The following is a 23,110-nucleotide window of genomic DNA, read 5'->3' as shown; positions in this document are numbered from 1 at the left end:
CTTGTTCAGACCGATCAAGGAGATGAAAAGCATCTTCCTCCATCCTTGGTCTCGTTAGTGCCTTGATGATGGTGACTTTCTCCTTGTAGCTCACATGTTCTGTTGGTTGTTCTGACTGAGCTCCTAGCTTAGCCAGTTTGTCTGCCTCTTCATTGCCTGCAAGTCCACAATGGGATGGAATCCACTGAAGTGCTACTTTGCAGGTTATACTCGGGCTCTGCATTCTCCTGGCTTGCTGCGGAGCTTTATTGTTGATCAGAGCTTCCATGACAGACAGTGCATCTGTGAGAAAGACGACTGAGGAGCTTTCTTCTGCCGAGTCTTCAGCCATTGAGACGGCCTTCATGATGCTTCAGTCTCTGCCTTGTAATTGCTGCAGTGTTTTCCTGTGGCTGCATGTAGTGTTTCTCTCTTGCCAGATGTGTATTGAATGAAAACTCCTGCTCCTCCATCTTTGACGGCGCATGTGGCTGATCCGTCTGTATAGACATGAATCCATGATTCCGGAGGATAGACTTCATTGATCATAGCAAGTGTGAGACTCTTCCGAATGCCTTCATCCTCTTGCTTCCCGCGGTCAAGACGAGGAACAGCAAGTCTCACAGTCACTGAGGACAGATCATTCGCTAGTGGGTTTATAATGTCTTCACTACTTAGGGGTGTCGTTGGTATGCTCAGCTCAGTTTTGAACTCTCGGTTGAGTTTCTTTTGCCTCATGTACGAAGCTGCTACCTTTGAGCCGATTCTTTGTGTAGCCATCTAGCTTGGCTTTCATGGGATGGTCTTGAAAAGACCTGAACTTCTCTGCTTGAAGCAGAACCTTTGCATGTCTTCTGTCTTGTAACGGCTGTGTGCCTGTTAGCTTCTCCATGAAGGAGATTGGTGTAGACTTTGTAGCACCTGTCATGATCCGCAATGCTTGGTTCTGAACCTTGTCTAAAGCCTGTTTGTTAGTTTTGGCAGTAGTGGACCAGGCAGTTGAGCTATACTCTAAATGGGGTCTCACTGTTCCCTGATATACTGTCTTGAGTATTTGCTCATTTGCTCCCCACGTTGTTCCAGCAAGTTTGCGCATCATGGCAAGCTTCCTACAGGCCTTCCCTTCTGCTTGACTAATGTGGGGCTTCCAGGTTAGCCGTTTGTCAAAGGTCACTCCGAGGTATTTTGCCTCGTCTGCTTCAATCAGCAAAGTATTTCCCATCTTGATTTTACCCGCCCTCCGCTTTGACGACAAGGAGAATAGTGTGGTGGACGATTTCTCTGTATTTGTCGATACACACCAATCTTCAGCCCAAGCTGAAAGCTTGTTGATGGCTTCTTGCATCCTGTATGTGGCTGTAGTGGCATGTTCTTCCTTACAGCATAACACCAGATCTTCAGCGTAGAGAGCAGCCTTAACTCCTTTCGGTAGTTCAGACACCAGATCATTGATGAAAAGCAAGAAGAGTGTAGGGGATAAGACTCCGCCTTGTGGGACACCATGACGCAACAGGAACTTCCTACTGCTGGCATGTTCTAAACTGACTCTTGCTCTCCTGTTGTGGAGGTATGACTTAATCCACCTCAGCATGTGACCTCCTACTCCAGTCCTCATCAGCTTGACAAGGAGTCCATCAGTCCAGACTTTGTAAAACACCCTCTGCAGATCAATCCATGCTGTAAGCACGACTTTCTGCTCTTGGAAGGCGTCCTCTATCTCTTGCGATAGATAAGTGGTCTGGTCCTCAGTGGAGCGGAATTGTCTGAAGCCAGCTTGTTGCGTTGCGAATAGGTTGTTAGTCTCCATGTACCACTTCAGGCGTGCATTCACAATTCTCTCCATGGTCTTTCCAACACAGCTGGTTAGGCTGATTGGGCGGTAGCTTGCAGCCTTCTTTGGACCCTTCCCTTTCTTGTGGATGGGGATCATGACTGCCTCTTTCCATATCTGTGGAGGCAGTCCTTGTGTCCAGCTGTAGTTGTAAATTTCCAGGAGTCAGCATTTCATTTGTGACTCCATCTGGTCCAGGAGACTTCTTTGTCTTCAACTGCCTAAGAGCTGTCTGTCGCGCATGCAGTTTAAGACCCTGCTTCATGCATTCTGGTGTCACTTGGCTTGTCTGCCTTTCCCTTTTTTCTCTTCGGGCTTCCATTTGCCGTTCCCTGTTGATGGGGATGTTGGAAACATCTTTGTAGTTAGAGGCAAAAGTGTTTGCCGCTTGTTTACCCGTCAACAGTTCACCATTCTCTTCCAAAGTTACTGAGCCTCTTCCTGTTTCTTCATCGTTCAGCTGTCTCATCAATCACCACAGCTTTTGGCCATCTCGCTCTAGGTTGAGCGAGGCTGTTTTGTTTCTCCAGCTTTTCCTCTGTGCTTCCCGTTTGTGCCTGAGGAATTTGGCCTTAGCTTGCTGTAGAGAGAGGTTACTTTCTTGTGAGAGATTGTTTTCTGCTTCCTCCCTGGCTTCTGATAACTTTGCCTGTAGATTCTCCAACTCATCACTCCAGTAGGGCTTATAGTCCTTTCTTGCTCCCCTTGTAATGGCGCTGTAAGCAGCCTTAAGTATACTGGCGTTGAAGTCTTTGACAAACCGGTTGATGTCTCTACCTTCCACTCTGATGTCTTTATAGAGCTCATCACTCAGACTTTGGTAAAAGGTCCATCTGGCCTTCTTGTAGTTTCATCTGGAGATGTTAGGTGAAGTAGAGGCTATACGGTCCATAGTAAGTTGGACTGGGCGATGGTCGCTACCTCCTAGTTTTTCATTGACTTCCCGCTTGACATGTCCATGTATGTCATCAGTACATAAAGCAAGATCAGGGGTTGATGTTGTTCGCCAGCTTCTGGAGTAAAAAGTTGGGGGATCATCTGACTTGTTGATGAGGTTTAGTTTGTTATCATCTTGCCAGGTCTCCACTTCCTCTCCACGTTTATCCAGGTGGTCATATCCCCAGCTTTGTGAGTGACTGTTAAAGTCTCCTACAATGATGAACCTGGTTTCATCAGTTGTAACTTTGTCAAGGGACAGAGCTTTGTCACTTGGAGAGTATATGTTCACAAGTTTCAAACTGAACTCGTTCTTTCTGAGGCTCAGAACTTGGAACTCGGAGTCATCCATATGCGTGTTGGTCTGGACAGCGCTGATGTTATTCCTGACCAATGTCATGATGCCTCCTTTTCGTCTGCCAATTCTGTCACAGCGGAAACACTGGTATCCTCTGACTTTGAAGGATTTCTCTGGCTGTAGGTGAGTTTCCTGAATGCAATAGACATTGATGTCTTTCTCATGGAGGATATGCTCAAGTTCAGCTTTCTTGTTGAAGGCACCCTCCGCATTCCAATGCATCAGCCTGAAAGGTTGTTGCGGATTGGTTCTTCTCCTTGGTATGTTCCTCCTTCTTCTCTTTGCACGTTGTGGATTGAAGGAGGGACCCCCAGTAGCTGTGGGTGGACTCTGTCGAGGCTCAGAGCCAAGCACTGAATCCCCCTGGAGGGACCTCAGAGATTCAGCACCACATTGTTGAATACCGGATGGCTGTGTAGTCATAGCGATATTGCATGGTGCTGTGGTTCGTTAAGAGAGTGCCAATGGCCCAGCACCTCTGTCCTCAACTCTCTAGGTTTCTTTCGGGGTTACCTCACCCTTAGTTCCGAGTTAAAAACCCTATCCTGGGAACACAGGAGCTATTTGTCCCATAGCTTGGGGTCTGTTCATAGGCATCAGGCCGTGTCCACACACCGGTGGACCTGGCATGCCACATGTCTGGGGGCAGACCTCCTCCGAGTCCCCTGCAGTTCTGCCTGAGGCCGCAAGGTGCTCAGTTACCGTGTGGCGCCAACTCGGAGGCACTGCAAAAGGGCTTGTCTGCAGAGAGGCTATGAACTGGCAGGGAAGACTTATGCACTCGGCTCCTTTTTCACCAGAAGGCTAGCCAGCGGTGGAGGCTGAAAGCGGAAGGTGACAAGCACACAATACACAGCACACCACACTTGACGCATCAGCAGACCAATGCCACACTGATGAAATGTCATCATGAATACATGTTGTACTCTGAACTGAATACACCTCCTGACAGGCTATCATGTGGTACATACTTTATTCCCAGAGGATTAATTTTCATGGATTTTAAACAGATCTAATCCCTTCAACAAGAGATCACAGAGTGATCTTGGTGCCCACCAGTGAGCCATTTTTGAATGTTCCAAATTTCAAGACTAGCTCAACGTCAAAATCAAGGTCAAAGTTCATTTCGGTACACAAAACTGTGCATGTGGTCCATGCAGCCATGTGGTCCAAATTTGAAAGCTATAGCTTGAGAAATGTGAAAGTAGGTCACTAGATCAATTTCAAGGTCAAAGTTCATTTCGGTACACAAAAACTATGCATTGCTTCAGATTTGAAGGCTGTAGCTTGAGAAATGAGAAAGTAGGTACTAGGTTAAAATCAAGGTCAAATTTCAATTCAGAACACAAAACTATGCATATGGCCCGAGCCTGTAGCTTGAGAAAAGTGAAAGTAGCTCACTAGGTCTAAAATCAAAATCAAGTCGTAGAGATTACAACAGCAAATTTTACCCTACAAAATTACATGATTTTACAATTTTACAAAGTGCTCAGGGTGAGCTATTGTGATCGCTCACCATCCGGCCACACTTTCCTTTAAACAACATCTCCTAAACAACCAGATCAATTTTGATGAAACTTCACTGGGATGTTCCTTGGATGGTCTGGTCTTCTTTAAAAATTGTTCAAAGAGTTGAATTCCATACAGAACTCTGGTTGCCATGGCAACCGAAAGGAAAAACTTTAAAAATCTTCTTGTCCAAAACAACAGGCTTTTATATCCTCTACCAAGATTGTTCAAATTATCCCCCTGGTGTCAAATATGGCCCCGCCCCAGGGGTCCTAAATTTTATATAGACTTTTATAGGAAAAAACTTTAAAAATCTTCTTGTCTGAAACTGCAAGGCCTTTGATATTTGGAATGTAGCTTTGCCTTATGGTCCTCTACCAAGATTTTTCAAATTATTACCCTGGGGTGAAAAAGAGGCCCCACCAAAGGAGTCCCAAGTTTTACACAGACTTATATGGGAAAAAACTTAAAAATCTTCTTGTCTGAAAGTTTGTATGTAGCATTGCCTAGTGGTTCTCTAACAAGAATATTCAAATTATGCCCCTGGGGTGAAGAGGCGCCTGCCCCGGGGTCACTTGTTACAGGAGTTATATAGGAAAAATACTTAAAGAATTATCTGATCATATTTCCTAGACTGTTTAATTATAATTACCCGATGTAATTGGGGGTCACTTGACTTTGACCTTGACTTACTTTTTAGTTTTTTAAGATACAGCCTTGAAATTTGGATGACAAGTACAGTTTTGTACACCAATCTTAAAACTAACTTTCAGTAACCATGAATGTGACCTACTGACCTACTTTCTTAATATTTTAGCATCAATTTGACATTTGAAACATGTAGCTCATATTACTCAGGTAAGCAATCCAGGGTCATCATGACCCTCTTTTTTTTTTTTTTTTTTTTTTTTTTTTTTACAACAGCACTTCTTGACAAGCTATAAGAACACCAACTGTTACAAAGCCTGCTATTTACAGTTTTACATACTTGCTACAAATCTTTTAACTAAACTTCACAGAGTAGCAGACAAAAGTTAAGATTAGGAAGTTCATTTATTTATTTATTTTGGTTTTACGGCGCACCAACACAGTATAGGTTATATGGCACCAAACAAGTTCAGGTCTTTCCAATACTGAAAAGACTTTGAACTAGAATCTGATGCAGTAAGTACATAAACTGTGTGACTGGGTCTATTGTCTCTCCTTGTCAGTATAAGCTTAGACTTCATCCAGAAAACAAGTGAGGTAAGTGATTGTGTGGTGCCAGTCAACAACTCATCATTTCACTTCAAAACAAAAGACCATGTCCTGAAAAGAACTCCATTCTTACATCTTTAATGATAAATAATAAACAAAAAAAGTTATTTGACTAATACTTTATTAAATCATACATTGGTGATTATAGGCAAATATAGACAAGGTATACCAGGAAATCACTAAAACAATCAAAAAATATATAATTTTATCATCAGTACCTTAAAAGTCTGTACTTGTTAAGATGGAAAGCAGAACAAACAGTATTCTTTTCATTTTCTGTAATGATCTCTATCATTTATCTTCACCATGCCTAACTGCCATACTTCCCTATAAATATCCTTTCAACATATTTCTGCATGTTTCGATCAAATCCGTTACTACAACATGGAATTCAATGTGTAACTTTGACTGTTCGGTAAGTAAGAAAGATAGGGTTGTGCACTTGATTTTAGACTGATTTGACAAAAGAAAGGTCACCAAAGAAGTTTTCCATAATGGGAGTCTATGGGAAAATCACAAATATTACGACGATGTAGATTTTATTTAAAATTCTCGTAGTCGGTCCATTAAGAAGGTAAATAAAGTTGCTAATTTTTTTGAAACTTGCTGTTGCAAATTCAAACCAATTTTGATACCTCAGAAATTATTTTACATGTGAATAATTTTACCAGTATATTTTATTTTTGGAAAGACAGTAATATTGCCATGAAGTGTGTCAATACACACTGGTTGCCATTAATCTGGAAGGTTAAGTTTTATTTCTGTATGCCAGATCCAGGCTTTATTCTACAGTATCTGGTAAACGTTACTTCCAGTTAATCAAACTTTCAGAACTACCGGTATATTAAACTGGTATGTCCACAGCCTTCACATACAATGGTATTAACTATTTCTCTGTTCTATACACTATATACATTACATGAACTCTCTGGTATATTGGTGTGCATGGAAAAATTTGTTTTCTTGGTTTATTTGCTATTGTTGTTACTATTTTGGCATGTTGTTGTTGTTGTGTTGCTACTCAAACTTATGAAACCATAAGTTTTAATGATTTTTTTCCAGTTCTTGGCAACAGCTGTTGAGTTCAAATTGTTCTGCTTTTGAATAAAGATTATACTTCTGTTGTGCTCAGACTTCAAGATCAAGCAAACAATGAAAGAAGATGCACACGGATCAAATTAATCCAATCACTAGATGCAATAGGAAAAAAAATTAACAAAATCTGAAATCAAGGAAAAAAATTCTATTCCTTCAGACTGTACACAAACTTGGCCCGCGATTGAATCATTATGCATTATTATAGGAAAAAAAGTATCACAGCAGTTCAATGTTTCTATTCTAACAAAGTAAACTACTGCTTTATAACGTCTACAATACTGTTAATGGTATGCGGATATGTGTACTGACTACCTATTAACGAAGTTAACAAAATGACAGCTTTAATAATGATATTGTCTTTATCTGCATAAAAATCATTGCTTAAAGTGAAAAAATGAAGTCCTTTCATATTCTGGAGATGTGGTCTTTGGTATAAAACTACTGACATGAAATCTTACAAAGCAGCCAAAAGAAGTAAAGCTTCTGAGTTTCTGGAAATGATGGACAAAATTTTACATTTCAGGTAATTTTTTATAAACATCAGTTCCAATTTCTGCATATTCTGTTGCTTCTTAATGTTAGATATACATTTTACATTGAACACAGTCAAAATGAAGATATTCCAAATTTTGAACACAACTGTGAATGAGCAGATTTAAAAGCTTGTGCTGCGCAATAAACAAGTTCTGATTATATCTGGGTCACTCAGCCAGTTAACCCTTTCCCTGCTAAATTTCTATAATGAACTTGTCTATCTTTCAATTTGGACTGTACCATTTAGTATTTTAGGAGATACATACTGACTGAATGGCAAACAGTGCAGATCTTGATCTGACTGCACAGACATGCAGGCTGATCATGATCTACACTGGTAGTAAACGCAAACTCAATTGTGTTCAGCATGGTAAGGGTTAAAGCATGTGAAATAAAATTTTAAAACATTTAGGGAACTTCAAATGTAAAATAATCAAACTGTTAAAACAAATTAATTGACACTCATATCAATAAACACAGAAAATGTTGTAAAATCAGAAAGTTTTGCTAGGGATTCGTTTTCTCTCATTCCACACTTTATTTCATGAAAAATATTCCTTAGGATAGCTCTGAATTAAATTTATTGGAAATTTTATGGCTTACAGCATAAAATTTAAATATCACATTAATTTTTATGGAACAGCAAATACTGTCAACATGAGAAGAAAACTGTCAACTGAGCCAGAGCTGAGGCTGACTGTATATCTCTGAATGCTGACAGAACTTCTGTTCCATGAAAAGCAATGTGATATTTATTTCTCTAAACCAAAAAAACAAAAATCGGAAGAAATTTAAATGTATAAAATTTCTGGAATTTTTTTCTGGAAATTTAGGTCACACAAAAAAAATCTTATTTTATTTCAGTAGAAAAATTTGTTGACGTACAAAGTCACTGTAAATATTTTATTAACAAGCAATTCAAGTTTTAAAGCTTGTTCTGGAAAGGGTTCCTGTGGTATGTTTGCTGGTGACAGTAAAGCAGATTATATAGTATAGTGAAGTGCATACAGCAAAGCAAAACATACAGTGACAGAAACTTTCACATACACATGTCATTTTTTTACACTGGGGAAACCAAACATTACATTCTAAATTTCTGGAAATTTAGGTCACACCAAAAAATCTTCTCTTATTGCAGTAATAAAAATTAACATAAAAAAACAAACCTAACATTCTAAATTTCTAATATTACATAATAACTACCCCCAGCTATTCAGAAAATCATAATTCTATTTTCTAATTATTACAAAATATGAACAATTTTATGACTTGTGGGCAAATGGACAAATTTATCCTTTATCATTATTATCAATTCCAGCACAACCTGATTATTTCAAAATCAAAAAACATATATCGCAACATTCCTTCAACAAAACAGGATAATGAAATCAAATTTATCATGCAATTACTATAACAGCTGCCTGATAAAGCCTGTCTGAGAAAAGCAGAACACTACACTGTCTAAACCTATGATAAAGTCCAAGGACATCAGATTGTAAGAGCCCCGCCTACTTTATTGTGATGTACGAATCAGTTATGTCGCCATATATTCAGTAATTCACGCTCCTATTTAACAAAAAATTAGAAGTTGTTAATAATAGCATGATAAATAGAATAACAGGTTACTGTCTTTTGAGAAAGGGATTTCTCAGACTCGGCTAGATATGGTCCGGAAGGAGCTCGGCAAGCCTTGCTCCTTCCAGGACCATATCTAGCCGAGTCTGGGGAACCCTTTCTCAAAAGACAGTAACCTGTTATTCTCTATGTCTGTCCTATCATCCTTTTTCATTTACGGACTAAAACGATTCTTGAACATGAAGCAACATCTGCAGACTAGATATTGTATATGAAAATTAACCATCAAACCCCTCCCTTTATACACAAACATTATGATTGTACAATATACCCTATTAGTAGATGCAATTGTAAAACATGATTCATTATGACATAACAGCTATTAGCAGATATAATATCATGTTATAACAAAGAGCAATTTCAGTAGTTCAACATATACTATAAACATTCATACAATAAATACACTGTATAGTGGACACAACTTGACTCCGATGGTTGACCTTTGTATTATAATACATAATTAAATACAACCTATTATTGAAAAGGAGTGTACATAAAACTTTTCATCTCTTTGCATGCATAAATTTAAAATTGAAGGCAACCATAAGGCACCCCATATTTCTACAATGAAATAATCGATATGAATAATCAGCCTAAGGTCAACCATCACGGTCAAGTTGCGACTACTATATGGATTTCAAACTATCAAAACAAGAGACCTTATACATTCAGGAACTTAAGATAATTACAGGCCTTTATTATGTATCTTTTGATATAGTGGTAATAATAGATAAAGAATATAAAAACATACAAAAAGTTGTTTTGCTGTTTGTGTTTTTTTTAATTAATTTTCAACTGTATTTCAGTTTTGTTTAACCTGAAACTGTCCCTGGATTTCTTACCTCTACTCAACTCAACTCAACTTTATTCAGCAATTGGCATCTACAATGTATATGCATACAATGCCATTAGCCATTTAACCTTTAGCCTACTAAATTTCTAAAAATGGACTAGTCCTTCAATCAATTTGGGCAATACCATTTATTACTGAATGGGTGCTCACTGAAAATGTACTGACAGGATAGCAAACAGTGCATGCCCGTACAGACTGATCTTGGTCTGCGCTGGTTGCAAAGACTACAATTAATTTTCAACTGTATTTCAGTTTTGTGTAACCTGAAACTGTCCCTGGACAAAATTTCAAGTAATATAAACTTGAAATGAGACCTTTATAAATCACCTCATCTACTGATCACTGATATGCTAAAGCAGGTCATAATACTGAGGTTTTTAAGAAAACATGAAACACTAATTTTGTTTAAAAAATAGATAAGGATTTTGACAAAACTACAGGATTTCTGGTACATGAAACAAATCATTTTAGGTTATAAAAGAAATCAATCCATCAGTTCTTTTGACTGCTATACTCTACAGTACTTCGTTGAATGAGTGGATGAATATGTAACTGCCAAGATATGCTAATGAAATAGGATTACCGTGTATTATACAAAATTAAAGTAAAATAGGACATCTGCAGATATGTAAAATATTGGTCAAAAATACAGGAATATAACATTATGAATCAGATGGCAGCCTGTAAAAGCATAATTATGCATGGTAGGAATGCATACATAAACAAGAGCACCGCCTTGCGGGTGCTGACGCTCATCTGATTTTTTTTGTGTAATAGAAATATTGTCCTACCCATGATTTTCTAAGTCTAAAAAGGGCCATCACTCTTGCAAAAAGCAGGATAGAGTTATGTTTCTTGATGTACAGTGTCCACTTATGATGGTGAAAAACTGTTGCAAGTTTTAAAGCAATAGCTTTGACAGTTTATGAGAAAAGTTGACTTAAACATAATATTCAACCATTTTTCTAAGTCCAAAAGGGGCAATAATTATTGCAAAAAGCAGGATGGAGTTATGTTGCTTGCTGTACAGGGTCAGCTTATGATGGTGAACAAGAGTTGCAAGTTTTAAAGCAATAGCTTTGATAGTTTAAGAGAAAAAGTTGACCTAAACATAAAACTTAACCAAGAAATCTGATATTTTCTAAGTCCAAAAGGGGCCATAAATCTTGCAAAAAGCGGATGGAGTTATGTTTCTTGCTGTACAGGGTCAGCTTATGATGGTGAACAAGTGTTGCAAGTTTTAAAGGAATAGCTTTGATAGTTTAGGATAAAAGCTGACCTAAACATAAAACTTAACCAAGAAAACTGATTTTCTAAGTCCAAAAGGGGCAATAATTCTTGCAAAAAGCAAGATGGAGTTATGTTTCTTGATGTACAGGGTCTGCTTATGATGGTGAACAAGTATTCCAAGTTTCAAAGCAAAAGCTTTGATAGTTTAGGAGAAAAGTTGACCTAAACATAAAACTTAACCAAGAAATCTGATATTTTCTAAGTACAAAAGGGGCCATCAATCTTGCAAAAAGCAAGATGGAGTTATGTTTCTTGCTATACAGGGTCAGCTTATGATGGTGAACAAGTATTCCAAGTTTCAAAGCAATAGCTTTGATAGTTTAGGAGAAAAGCTGACCTAAACATAAAACTTAACCAGGCAACGCCGACGCCGACGCCGACAACCGCTCAAGTGATGACAATAACTCATCATTTTTTTTCAAAAAATCAGATGAGCTAAAAATAAAACTGATCTTATTTTACTACAAAAAGTTGTTTTCAAACATTTCTTTTTAATTTAAAGCATATGCCTGGCATTTGAAAAATACAAACATCTTTAACATAAATTACTAACACTTGCAATGAAAAATGGTGGAAATATTACTACCCCATTATCAAAATTATCATATATAAAAAAATATTATCCAACAAAAGAATAGCTGTTTTAAGATATTTTGATTATTTTTCAACAAATGAACAATTTTAGTTTAACAAAAATTTACAGATTAAAGAGGTAAGAAAAATGACTAAGAAGCTGTCTGATGACAGTTAGGTAAAACCTGACTAAGGTCTAAAAAAATATTTAACAAGTAAAAAGATAAACAGAATCACAAAATGCTTGTTTAACAATTATTGCTTGTTTCCATATTTGGTCTGTATAATGTTGAATGTAAGTTATATTTGATAAAGAAGCCCAGCAGACGAGATGTTGTCTCCCCCGCCTCCTGTCTGCAGTACCTCTGTACAAACGAGCACAGGAGCCAGGCAGATATCGAACTCATCCTCAGACCAGCATGACACCGGTCTCTGTTCCTCAAGTGGTATTCGATCTGCAGAATTTTCGTAAGTGCTCGTAGAAAATGATTCATCCATCAATAATTTGGCTTTTTCAGTATCAATATAGTTAGAACCACAGACATGTCGGTTGGCAGTAAGTGAAGCTTTTGCTGCGGCAGACATTGTGTTCTTCCAGTCAGAGCCTTTCTTTGTTAGAATAGCCTGATATGCTAATGTGTGAACATGTAACCTGGTTAACTTTCTTCTACCATTAGATTCTTTTGTGTCTTTCAAAAGGTGAAAAACTGTTCGCATCTGATCTAGAACCGTGGCAATTCTTGGACGGGAATCAGACAGTAGAGCTATTTCTCCTCTGGTAAGTATGCTCACTAAATTAGGTAACTCTTGTTCATTCATTCCGAGGGAATCACAATGATAAACCACAGTGTCTACTATTTCTTTCATCAAGGCCGGGTCACTGAATGAAGCCATTTCAAAATGGGTCTTCGTAGTGCGGTCAGTCTTTACAAGTAGGTCATTCAGTTTCTTCAGCCTTTCTTCTCGGACTCCTAGCAAAATAATTAAATAGACAACGAAATTCAATTAATGAATAAACAGCCATGTTGTTCAGTACAAAAGTAATAATACCATCAAAGAATCCATTATATTTCTATCTCTAAGCCTTAAAGATGAGAAATTAGGAATTAACTTAAACAAAGTTTTAGACCAGTTTATAAAACATTATACTGGACTATTATATCATTAATGTGAATGTGATCAAAATTATCCTTGCATTCAATACTTTTTGTTAATGGTAATTTTCTACAAGTAAAACTATAGTACTGCTTCAAAGAATAAGATGACCTCTAGAGTGGACACAAGCAAAAGTTTACGGACGCACGGACGGACGACGGACATCGCGCAATCACAAAAGCTCACCTTGTCACTTTGTGACAGGTGAGCTAAAAATGTTAACTGTCAGACTGATTCTTCACATATATAATGTATTTATTTCAAGCTTTCAAGCAATGGAATATATCAGTGAAATGAAACTGATATTTTCTCCATTTCAAAGCAGTGAAAATTTACTTCAATAAGACATAGATGTATAAAATATCCTAACAAACATAAAGATATACGCCCCACCATAATAAAATGTAAAATAAATCTGGAAACTTCATCAAACTAATTGCAAAGTTTTCGGCAAAGTTATTGTGATGTCATAATGCAATGCATGTGACGTTGTGCAGGTAAAATAGGTATAATTGGTTAAAGCCATAGAAAAATCATAAAATAAAATGAATTGTTTGTTTATATGTAAGATTAAAATATTTCACTTGTGAAAACCATATTTACATTTTCACTCATCAATGTACGACTCATGAAAATATTGCATCTGGTATTTACAAGCTGAAATATATTATCTTACATTGAAACATATAAATTAGAAAATATCCTTGATATAATTAATGTTAAATAAGCCACATCTTGACATTACTACACTTTTTTTTATCATAAAAATCCCATTCAGAACTCTTCTATCAGATGCCTACAGACAGTAAAATGTAAAGACATACCATCTTCAAACGGGAAATTATCCATCATCTGTAACCCACCTACCACTAGAACAGAGGGATCAAAACTCGGCAACTCCATTTCTAGATCTTCTAATGTGTCCAGGAATGGATTACTTTTGTCACTATGTATAATAAACCTAAAAAATGAATATATAAATTCAGCAAAGGTATCAGAAGATAATTCAGATTATAAACTGTACCTTAATTTGAAAACATCAGAGTAAAGTTAAGTTTAATACCGTTTATGTTTGTTGTTATTTTAACATGCACAAAAATCTGTTTGAAATTTGCATAACTTCATTAATTCACTTCACCAATACACAGAATCTATCACGTATAAATCACCTATTAGCCCTTGATGCTGAATAATTTCCCCACTTGCTGCCTGCACTGTATTCTAATATAAGGTGAAGTTCATCAACATCTAATGGTTTCCCTAAAACTAAAACATGAAATTCAACTGAATACCAAACACTTCATTTTAATTTCTGCATAAGTTGTCCAATTTTTTTCTCCACTTTTTCAGATCCTAAATAAATACTTTGTATGTTTGCAAATGAAGTTAACAGTACCACATGATTTTGGCGATACAGGTAGCATACAACCTGTATTAATAATAGAAGATTTATTTTTATCTTGCCTCCTACAAGTTTCTTGCATTTCTATTGGTCAATAGACGTCACATGGAAACAGGATATATTCCATCTCCTGCTAGTACATTTCAGATATGAATTTTGATTAAAAAAAAATTGCTGCCGCTTTGTTTATTTACAAAATATTAGATTATAGCATGTAAGTAAAGGGTAGTCGGCAAGATAAAATCCTTACACAGCTTGTTGGTGACAGGATACAGGATATATGATGTCTCGAAAATCCATATCAGGCGAGAGCGAATCCTGTCACCAACAAGCAGTGTAACTAATAATATATGTAGTGCTTGACACATCAGCAAATTAATTTGACAAACTTAAAATGTAAAGTTTTATTACTGAAACTGAAATGAAATAATGTCAAGAAAGCATAATGGTTTCCATGGTTACACTGTGTTGTAATAGTGTTCTATTCTAAACGAGTTACAGATTATATTTCACATATAAATATTACTTTGAAAAACTGCTATAGACAGTACTCCATTATTTTCTTACCTTTAATTGACTCAGGAAGTTGTTTCCGGGTTTGTTCTGTAAATCTAGCAGCCAGGAGAATTTCTGCCCCCTCTATTGCAAGTCTGCGTGCCATAGCCGGTGCATTGCCTCCAAGAGCTAATCGGGCACTTGGAACATCTCTGGCAGCTGCAGCTATTTCAGAAAATAGCGTTGCATTCTCAACATAACGTCTGAAAATCCAACAGTATGGTTCTAAACTGCAGTTTATACCAACATAAATTTACAAGTTATTCCAATCAAGGCAAATCATGATTCAAATAAGGAAGTGGCTATTCTTACGGTCCCGTAGGAATAGCCTCGCAGGCTATTCTTACGGCTCTCCCGTAAGAATATTGAAAAGCCCACAGGTGGTTATTCCTACGGCAGTTTTGTGTTACAATACATTGTACCGAAATCATTCAGGAAATGACATGTAATCACATTTGGTCATTATGTTACAAATAAAATGTCAGGTCTGAATTGATGCAAACGTGTTAAGCTGATGTGTGACAAATGTCAAGTATAAAACTAAATTAAAGAGCAATAAACATGTTTAGAGTGGCAAGAGATTTGTAGTGTTGTGAAAAATTTGCATGTATATACACGAAACATAGATTAATAATTCTCTAACTGGTTTAGTTGAAAACACTTGGTCAATATTTTTTATTGTTTCAATATTAATGTATTTACATCTACATCTGTACAACCAACAATCGTTTTCCGATTTAATTAGAAGACTTTCAGTTAAATAAGTGTTATACACTTATGATAAATTCATTGTATTAAAATTGTTTGTTTATGTAACAAATGGAAGTAATAACATGTAATAAAATGCATTACACTACACTAGGAGAAATCACTTCCCTTTTCTGTCTTCTCTGGATAATTTTACTGGAAAAGTAAAGAAGTTGGGTGAAATTATATCAGTCAAATGAATTCAGTACGACGTGTAACACAAAACTGACGTAGGAATAGACACCTGCGGGCTTTTCACTATTCTTATGGGAGAGCCGTAAGAATAGCCTGTGAGGCTATTCCTACAAGACCACAAGAATAGCCACTTCCTTCAAATAATGGATTGGCTCAGCCTTAATTCAAACATCTGTCAAAAAATTCAAAATTTAAGACATATATGTTTAACACCAACAAGAACAACAAGCAGTTGTTTTAATGCTTTACACCTTATGTACCAGTCACTCTATGTACCAGGTCTATTATGTGCCACGCTTTGACACCTAATGTACCACCTATATATTATATAGTAACTTACCGGTATCTCATAGTGTAGCACTGTGAATATGTGATAATTACCTGTGAAAACAGCTTTGATTTAATCAGCTCAAGTCTATAGAATGTTACTTTAAGGTAAGAATATTCAAATGTAACAAGTGCATATATCTGATAATTCATTTACCTAATTAATTAGGAAGTGTCCTAAGCCTGTTAGGGGTTTTCTAGGGGTACGGACCTCCATTTTTCTAGATATTAAGGGTCATTTACAATTCAAATTATGTTGAAAATGAAATAACAAATAACTCTTAATCAGAATTCAACTTGTATCTATAATGTTCATTCCGATTTGTTACGATTTCTTTCTGAACGTAAATAACCGAGGAACACCAAATAACTCACAAGGATTTTAACTGGCAGAGAAAAAGATATAAAGATTAAACAAAATAATATTAAATATGTTGGGAAAAATTATTTTTAATTGATAATTAACCCTTAGTGTATTTATGTTACGATATACAAGGGACGTTTTCACAAACAGTTTCTTTTACTTAATGTCGCTTAAATTACTGATTACTGAACAATCAGTTCCGTGCCGGTTATCATTCTACCTTGTTAAATAACATACCGGTAATACAGGGCTTTTTTTCCCTATAAATCTACCTCCGGTAAAAGGAGGTAATCCCAATGGCAAAAAGTATGTTTTTTTCCCAAAGTTGAATTTAAAATTCCCAAATGATTTTACCTTTTAGGGTCTTTGCTGTTTTAAGATAGTTTTGCTAATTTGTATGTATATTTAGGTAAATTATAATACTGTTGAACAATTACTGAAATGCAATTCATTAATATTTCACACAAAAACACATTTTGGCAATTTGCAAATTGTCCCAATGAAGATAATTTCGGAGAGCATTTTCCCAATTCCACCGGTGTCGGTGGCATTCCCAAATTGATGAAAAAAAAGGCCTGTAATACATAGATGCATATTATTATGCCTAATTCATTTACTTTTTTTCTTTGCAGAATTTCAAATAGAATTCATGTAAGGGATAAATTCATTCATTTATCTAGCTGTTATCAACAGTTTATTTGACAACAAACTAACTGGCACGGAACAGTGTATTCATTTGGAGTTCCACGGTTATTTAGGTTTTGAAAGAGAAGGTAAACAATCGGGTGAACGCTGGTATCTGTAAACCAATCAGATCCAAGTTTTAAGAGAAGACTGGTTAAGTCTTATTAAGTCTTATTTGTTATTTCATTTTCAACAAAATTTAAGATATAAATCACCCTAAATCTCTAGAAAAGGGAGGTCCGTACCTCTAGAATCTACCTCTAGAATCAGATTCTAGAGGTACGGATCCGTACCCCTAGACACTTCCAATTAATTATGACAATTAAATTCAATAAAAAAAACATATCATATAACATTAAATATAATATTTTGATCAAATGAAAACAAAAATGATAATCCAATATATATCATGCATGCAGGGTTCTCGCTAGGATTTTCAAAGTAGGAGTCCGGGACACCCTTCCTGGAAAAAGTTGGAGTCCCAGTATGAAAAATTGGAGTCCTATATTTTTGCCAATGGCTAGATAAATTTCCAGCCTTCTGAAGAAGGTTGTTGTTTATATAACTTACATCAGAGTATGGTCTTCAATGTGATGCATACATGTTACATTAAAGCCAGATTACAAAGTGATGAATCAGTATAGCTGCACCTTTCAGACTGGTCTCAGAAAATTTGTATAATTTAAAGTTACTGGGAGGAAGAGACCTTGGATGGATACTCATCTTAAACTTTTTTACAGAGATTTTTTTCAGACTGCTGTAAATCTAAATGTCATACCAGGCCTACTTTTATTTTCACTTCTTAATTTCAGTTTATCTTGTTTACTGCTCCCAAGAAACAACTAATTAATAATGCTTGCCTTATAAAATTCCATTCATGTAAAAAGATGAAGGAATAACATTTCAAAACAGTCTTATCTTATTCAAGTGAAAAAAAACAGTCATTATCATATTCATCAATGATATCAACTAGGCTACATACATGCATGTTTGCAACATACTTGTAAAACGTCATACCAATCAGCTATAAAGAAATAAATGTATTATTTTATACATCTTTGATCATACCAATTACTTATTTAAACCGGCGTGTAAGCATTACCAGGGCTTCTTTCAGTTTCACTTTCAATATGTAGATTCAACACACGAGTTTTTCTAATGCTAACTGCGACATAATCACATTAGAATGTCCAAACTTTGTACTGATTTGAATAATATTATTCCCAAAATTTCATACTTTAACTGACCAAACGATGTCAGCGTTTGAATTTTTTTTGTATCGCATCCATTCAATGTCATGAATCATGTGGAAACAGAGCGAGATTTATATATAAATTATAATTTGTGAACGACTGCGGAAAACATCACGATTAGTTCAATTACACTGACCTTCTTCAGTATTCATTTAATCCAATTATCTAAATTTGCAGCGAATGCAAAAAGCATAAATGAGCCGCGTGTTGTGTAAATTAATTGACCAACACGCTTATCACAAAGATCAAAGGCATGTTGTCGCGTGTTGATTAAATCTATTATGTATTAAACAGTACTACCCTTATCGACTATGCGGTTATTGGAAAACAACAATCTCTGATTGGTCGAAAGCGCCAAGCAGCCACCGCAAACTCCGCCTTTAATTGTCAAGTAGTTATTTTGTGTACTCGGTAAGCTATGCCTCGGACAATTTTTATGCGTCCTTAGGACTCGCGGGTTGAATATTTTGGCGTCACTTTCCAGAAAGTATGCGTACAAATACGCAGAATTAAGTGTTCCCGAGAACCCTGTATGTGGTACATAAGGTATCCAAAGTGGTACATAAGGTGCTGGTACATAAATTTAAGTGGCTGGTACATAAAGTGCCACATTCTATTTATATGACTAATCATACATAACAGCTAAAACAAAACTTTAAAAAAAAAAAAGATTCTGAAAAGGGAAAGAAGAGTGCTGCATATTTGATTTGTGCTTGAAATGAGCTAGAACTCATGACAAGGATTTAGATAAGTTTTAAGTTAAGTCCCTAAGTTTGTTTCAATTGAATCAATATAAGATCATCAATGTAACACATACTCGGCAGCAGCACCTTCTCCAAAGAAGTACGCGAAAATATTCATAAAGTCTGATTCTGATTTGATGTCTTGAACATGAACAGCATCACTTGGTGAAGTATAATTTAATTTCGCAAACACTTCTTCAAAATTTGCAAATATATCTTCACAGCCACCAAAACCCAATGCAATCCTCGTGTTCCTTCCAACCCCTACTTTCTTCTCTGCTCTGAGAAGACCATGTAGCACTCGACCTAATTTCTCTTGTAGTAAATCAGAAGATCGCTTCTTATAAATAACTGCACAGAGTAGGACCAATAAAGAACACACAGCTAAGGACTTTCTGTTCAAAAATGCCATAATTCCACTACTTGAGCAACTGGTTTTCAGTTTTCTTGTTTACGTCTTCATCCGGATGTCTGTATCAAGGGACGCTTGCAAATGTCGTGCTTGATTAGCAACATTTGGGATGCGGGTCAGCACAGCTCCATTCCAGTGCGACTCAAAATTGTGTTATATATATGTATACAATACCATTATAACAAATGTTAATAGAAAGCCAGATGGAGAAGGGAAAGATTTTCGTGTGATAAAGTGCTCTTGGTATCGAAATGATCTGAAGACCAAACCATCTGGAATCTTCCAAGAAAGCTGAAATTGATGTTTTACATCTACATCTTTCACCCAATCGTCGATTTCCGACTATCAATGTGCGGCGCTGTCAGGCATAACAGTTGTTAAAGAAATGATATGTTACAATGTTAAAAGAATAAAAGCTAAAAAAGACAGTATGCTACAGTTAAAGGACAGAGGCAATAGAATTACATATTGACCACAGCCAGCCTCTCTCTAAAGATACTGAGACTGGGGCTAGCTTTGACATAAGTTGGTAGGGAGTTCCAGAGTCGGATGGTCCTTGGGAAATATGAGTTAGAGAAGTACTGAGTGTGAGACATGGGGATTAATTTAGGTTTCTAGTTGGAATAAGATGAGATTGGTCGACTGCAACTGTCTGGGTCCTATTTTATAAAACATTACTAATGAATTGTGTAACCTTCTATATATTGGAGTGTATTCCATTCTAATGTTATGGTTTTGACTTTTCTTTATGCTAATATGAAGTTTAGTAACTCTTACTTAATTTTGTAATATCGCATGAATTAATTCCCTTTTATTCTGAAAATTTAATTACATTTGTTTCACAGCAATTTGAAGAGTTTGTTAGAATTGCACATGAGTTCTTAGAGCAATTTTATTTTTCTTTAAAATGTAAAAGAATTGTATGAGTTAAATATTTATTACTTATGAATATGTTAATAAAAATATGTTAATATGCTAATTTTATACCAGTTTAACTGTTACTGAAAGTTTACATATATACTTAGAAAATTTCTGTACCTAGGTCAGCAACTCTGACCCTATGTCTAGTATATTTGTTCGTCACAAATCCGGGGGTTTCGGGCAGCCATTTTCTGTCATAACTCTAGTGGATCACATAATTTTCTACATCTAAAAGTGTACAGACAGCCCCATTCTGTCATAATCCTTATATAGCATATGGTACTATTTGGGTTACAGGCGGCCCTTTTCCGTCCCAACCCACAAGTTTCTTAGCAGATCCTCATCTATAGATTAAAGTATTCATGGTTTTACTTGTTGTCACATTTTATTTTACGATGATATTCTCGTATAATAACTTGTCTGATCACTATTGTTAAGGGTTTTGTAAATAAATTTGAAAACTGTTACTCAGTTTGGTCTTTCCTTGATCTAACTTAAATTTAGAGTAAACTTGATATACCCAGTGTAAGAACCTAGGGTAGTAACCACACTGTTGAAATATCTGCTCTTTGGAGCTATAGCACGACTGAAAAGGTTCATGCTGCGTGAAACTTAAGTGAACTTGAGGGTTGCTATTTAAGAGCAGCCTACAGGATCAGCTTGGGTTGACACTATTTAATGTTTGAGCAGAAAGAACGGTTACACTAATGTTTTCAAGATTTGTGTAACACTACTGGTGTAACTGTAGTCGTACATGACATTTTCGACTTTGCTAGTAAGGGTTTTTTTGCCAAGGATGCCAGACGCTTGAACAGTGCTCTAGTTGAAGGCGGACATAGGTGTTATAGGCAGCAATTTTTACCTTTTTATTGTCAGTTTTGACATTTCGTTGTATAAAGCTAAGAGTGGAAGTTGCTTTGGAAGTAATATTGTCAATGTGTTTGGACCAGTTAAGATCTTTGGAAATGGTTATGCCTAGGGATTTAGCTGCCTCAAAAGTTTTTAGCTCTATATTGTGAAGTTTGTAGTGGTAGACCACAGGATTTTTATGCCCCCGAAGGGAGGCATATAGTTTATGAACCGTCTGTCAGTCTGTCGGTCTGTCCGCAATTTTCGTGTCCGGTCCATATCTTTGTCATCCATGGATGGATTTTCGAATAACTTGTCATGAATATGTACCACAGTAAGACGACGTGTCGCGCGCAAGACCCAGGTCCGTAGCTCAAAGGTCAAGGTCACACTTAGACGTTAAAGGTCATTTTTCATGATAGTGCATTTGTGTCCGGTCCATATCTTTGTCATCCATGGATGGATTTTCAAATAACTTGGCATGAATGTGTACCACAGTAAGACGACGTGTCGCGCGCAAGACCCAGGTCCGTAGCTCAAAGGTCAAGGTCACACTTAGACGTTAAAGGTCATTTTTCATGATAGTGCATTCGTGTCCGGTCCATATCTTTGTCATCCATAAATGGATGTTCAAATAACTTGGCATGAATGTGTACCACAGTAAGACGACGTGTCGCGCGCAAGACCCAGGTCCGTAGCTCAAAGGTCAAGGTCACACTTAGACGTTAAAGGTCATTTTTCATGATAGTGCATTCGTGTCCGGTCCATATCTTTGTCATCCATAAATGGATTTTCAAATAACTTGGGATGAATGTGTACCACAGTAAGACGACATGTCGCGCGCAAGACCCAGGTCCGTAGCTCAAAGGTCAAGGTCACACTTAGACGTTAAAGGTCATATTTCATGATAATGCATTGATGGGCGTGTCCGGTCCATATCTTTGTCATTCATGCATGGATTTTAAAATTATTGGGCATGAATGTGTACCACAGTAAGACGACGTGTTGCGCGCAAGACCCAGGTCCGTAGGTCAAAGGTCCTAAACTCTAACGTTGGCCATAACTATTCATTCAAAGTGCCATCGGGGGCATGTGTCATCCTATGGAGACAGCTCTTGTTCTTTCTAAAGATTCTATGGACTTCACACTTGTCCGGGTTGAACTCCATGGACCATGGCTTCTCCCAGGTTTCTAAGCTAATGAGGTCTGGTTGCAGAGATATACTATCTGAAATGGAGTTGATGGTAAGGTATATTATGGTGTCATCTGCAAACATTCTTGCGTTACATTTGACCGAGTCTGGTAAGTCACTGATATATACCAGGAAGAGACAAGGCCCAAGAACAGAGCCCTGGGGAACTCCAGACAGTACAGGAAGTTCACTGGAAAAATGACCATCAACAGCGACTTTCTGGGATCGGTTGGACAGGAAAGATTTGACCCATTTGGTAATTTCTGGGTTGACACCAAGGCATTGTAGCTTATAAATCAATCTAATGTGATGGACCTTGTCAAACACCTTGGAAAAGTCCATGACAATAACATCTGTTTGTTGACCCTTTTCCGTGTTATTGTAAAGTTCCTTAGAGAAATTAATGAGCTGAGTCTCACAACTGTGACTTGATCTAAAGCCGTGCTGGAACTGGCTAA

General features: G+C 36.8%; 1 protein-coding gene across 1 annotated transcript; it reads right to left on the bottom strand.

Annotated features, from left to right (window-relative positions):
* Window positions 1-5,973: 5,973 nt before the first annotated feature.
* Window positions 5,974-19,753, bottom strand: LOC123529274 (ADP-dependent glucokinase-like). Its single transcript, XM_045309538.2, has 5 exons — window positions 19,353-19,753; window positions 14,978-15,168; window positions 14,178-14,274; window positions 13,833-13,969; window positions 5,974-12,824 (listed from the first exon to the last, which is right to left on the bottom strand). Exons 1-5 carry the CDS (start codon window positions 19,688-19,690, stop codon window positions 12,154-12,156), a joined length of 1,434 nt encoding a protein of 477 aa, XP_045165473.1. The 5' UTR covers window positions 19,691-19,753; the 3' UTR covers window positions 5,974-12,153.
* Between the last annotated feature and the right edge of the window lie 3,357 nt (window positions 19,754-23,110).

This window comes from Mercenaria mercenaria, chromosome 1, assembly GCF_021730395.1.
Source record: "Mercenaria mercenaria strain notata chromosome 1, MADL_Memer_1, whole genome shotgun sequence".
NCBI lineage: Eukaryota > Metazoa > Mollusca > Bivalvia > Venerida > Veneridae > Mercenaria > Mercenaria mercenaria.
This window is presented reverse-complemented; position numbering and strand designations above follow the sequence as displayed.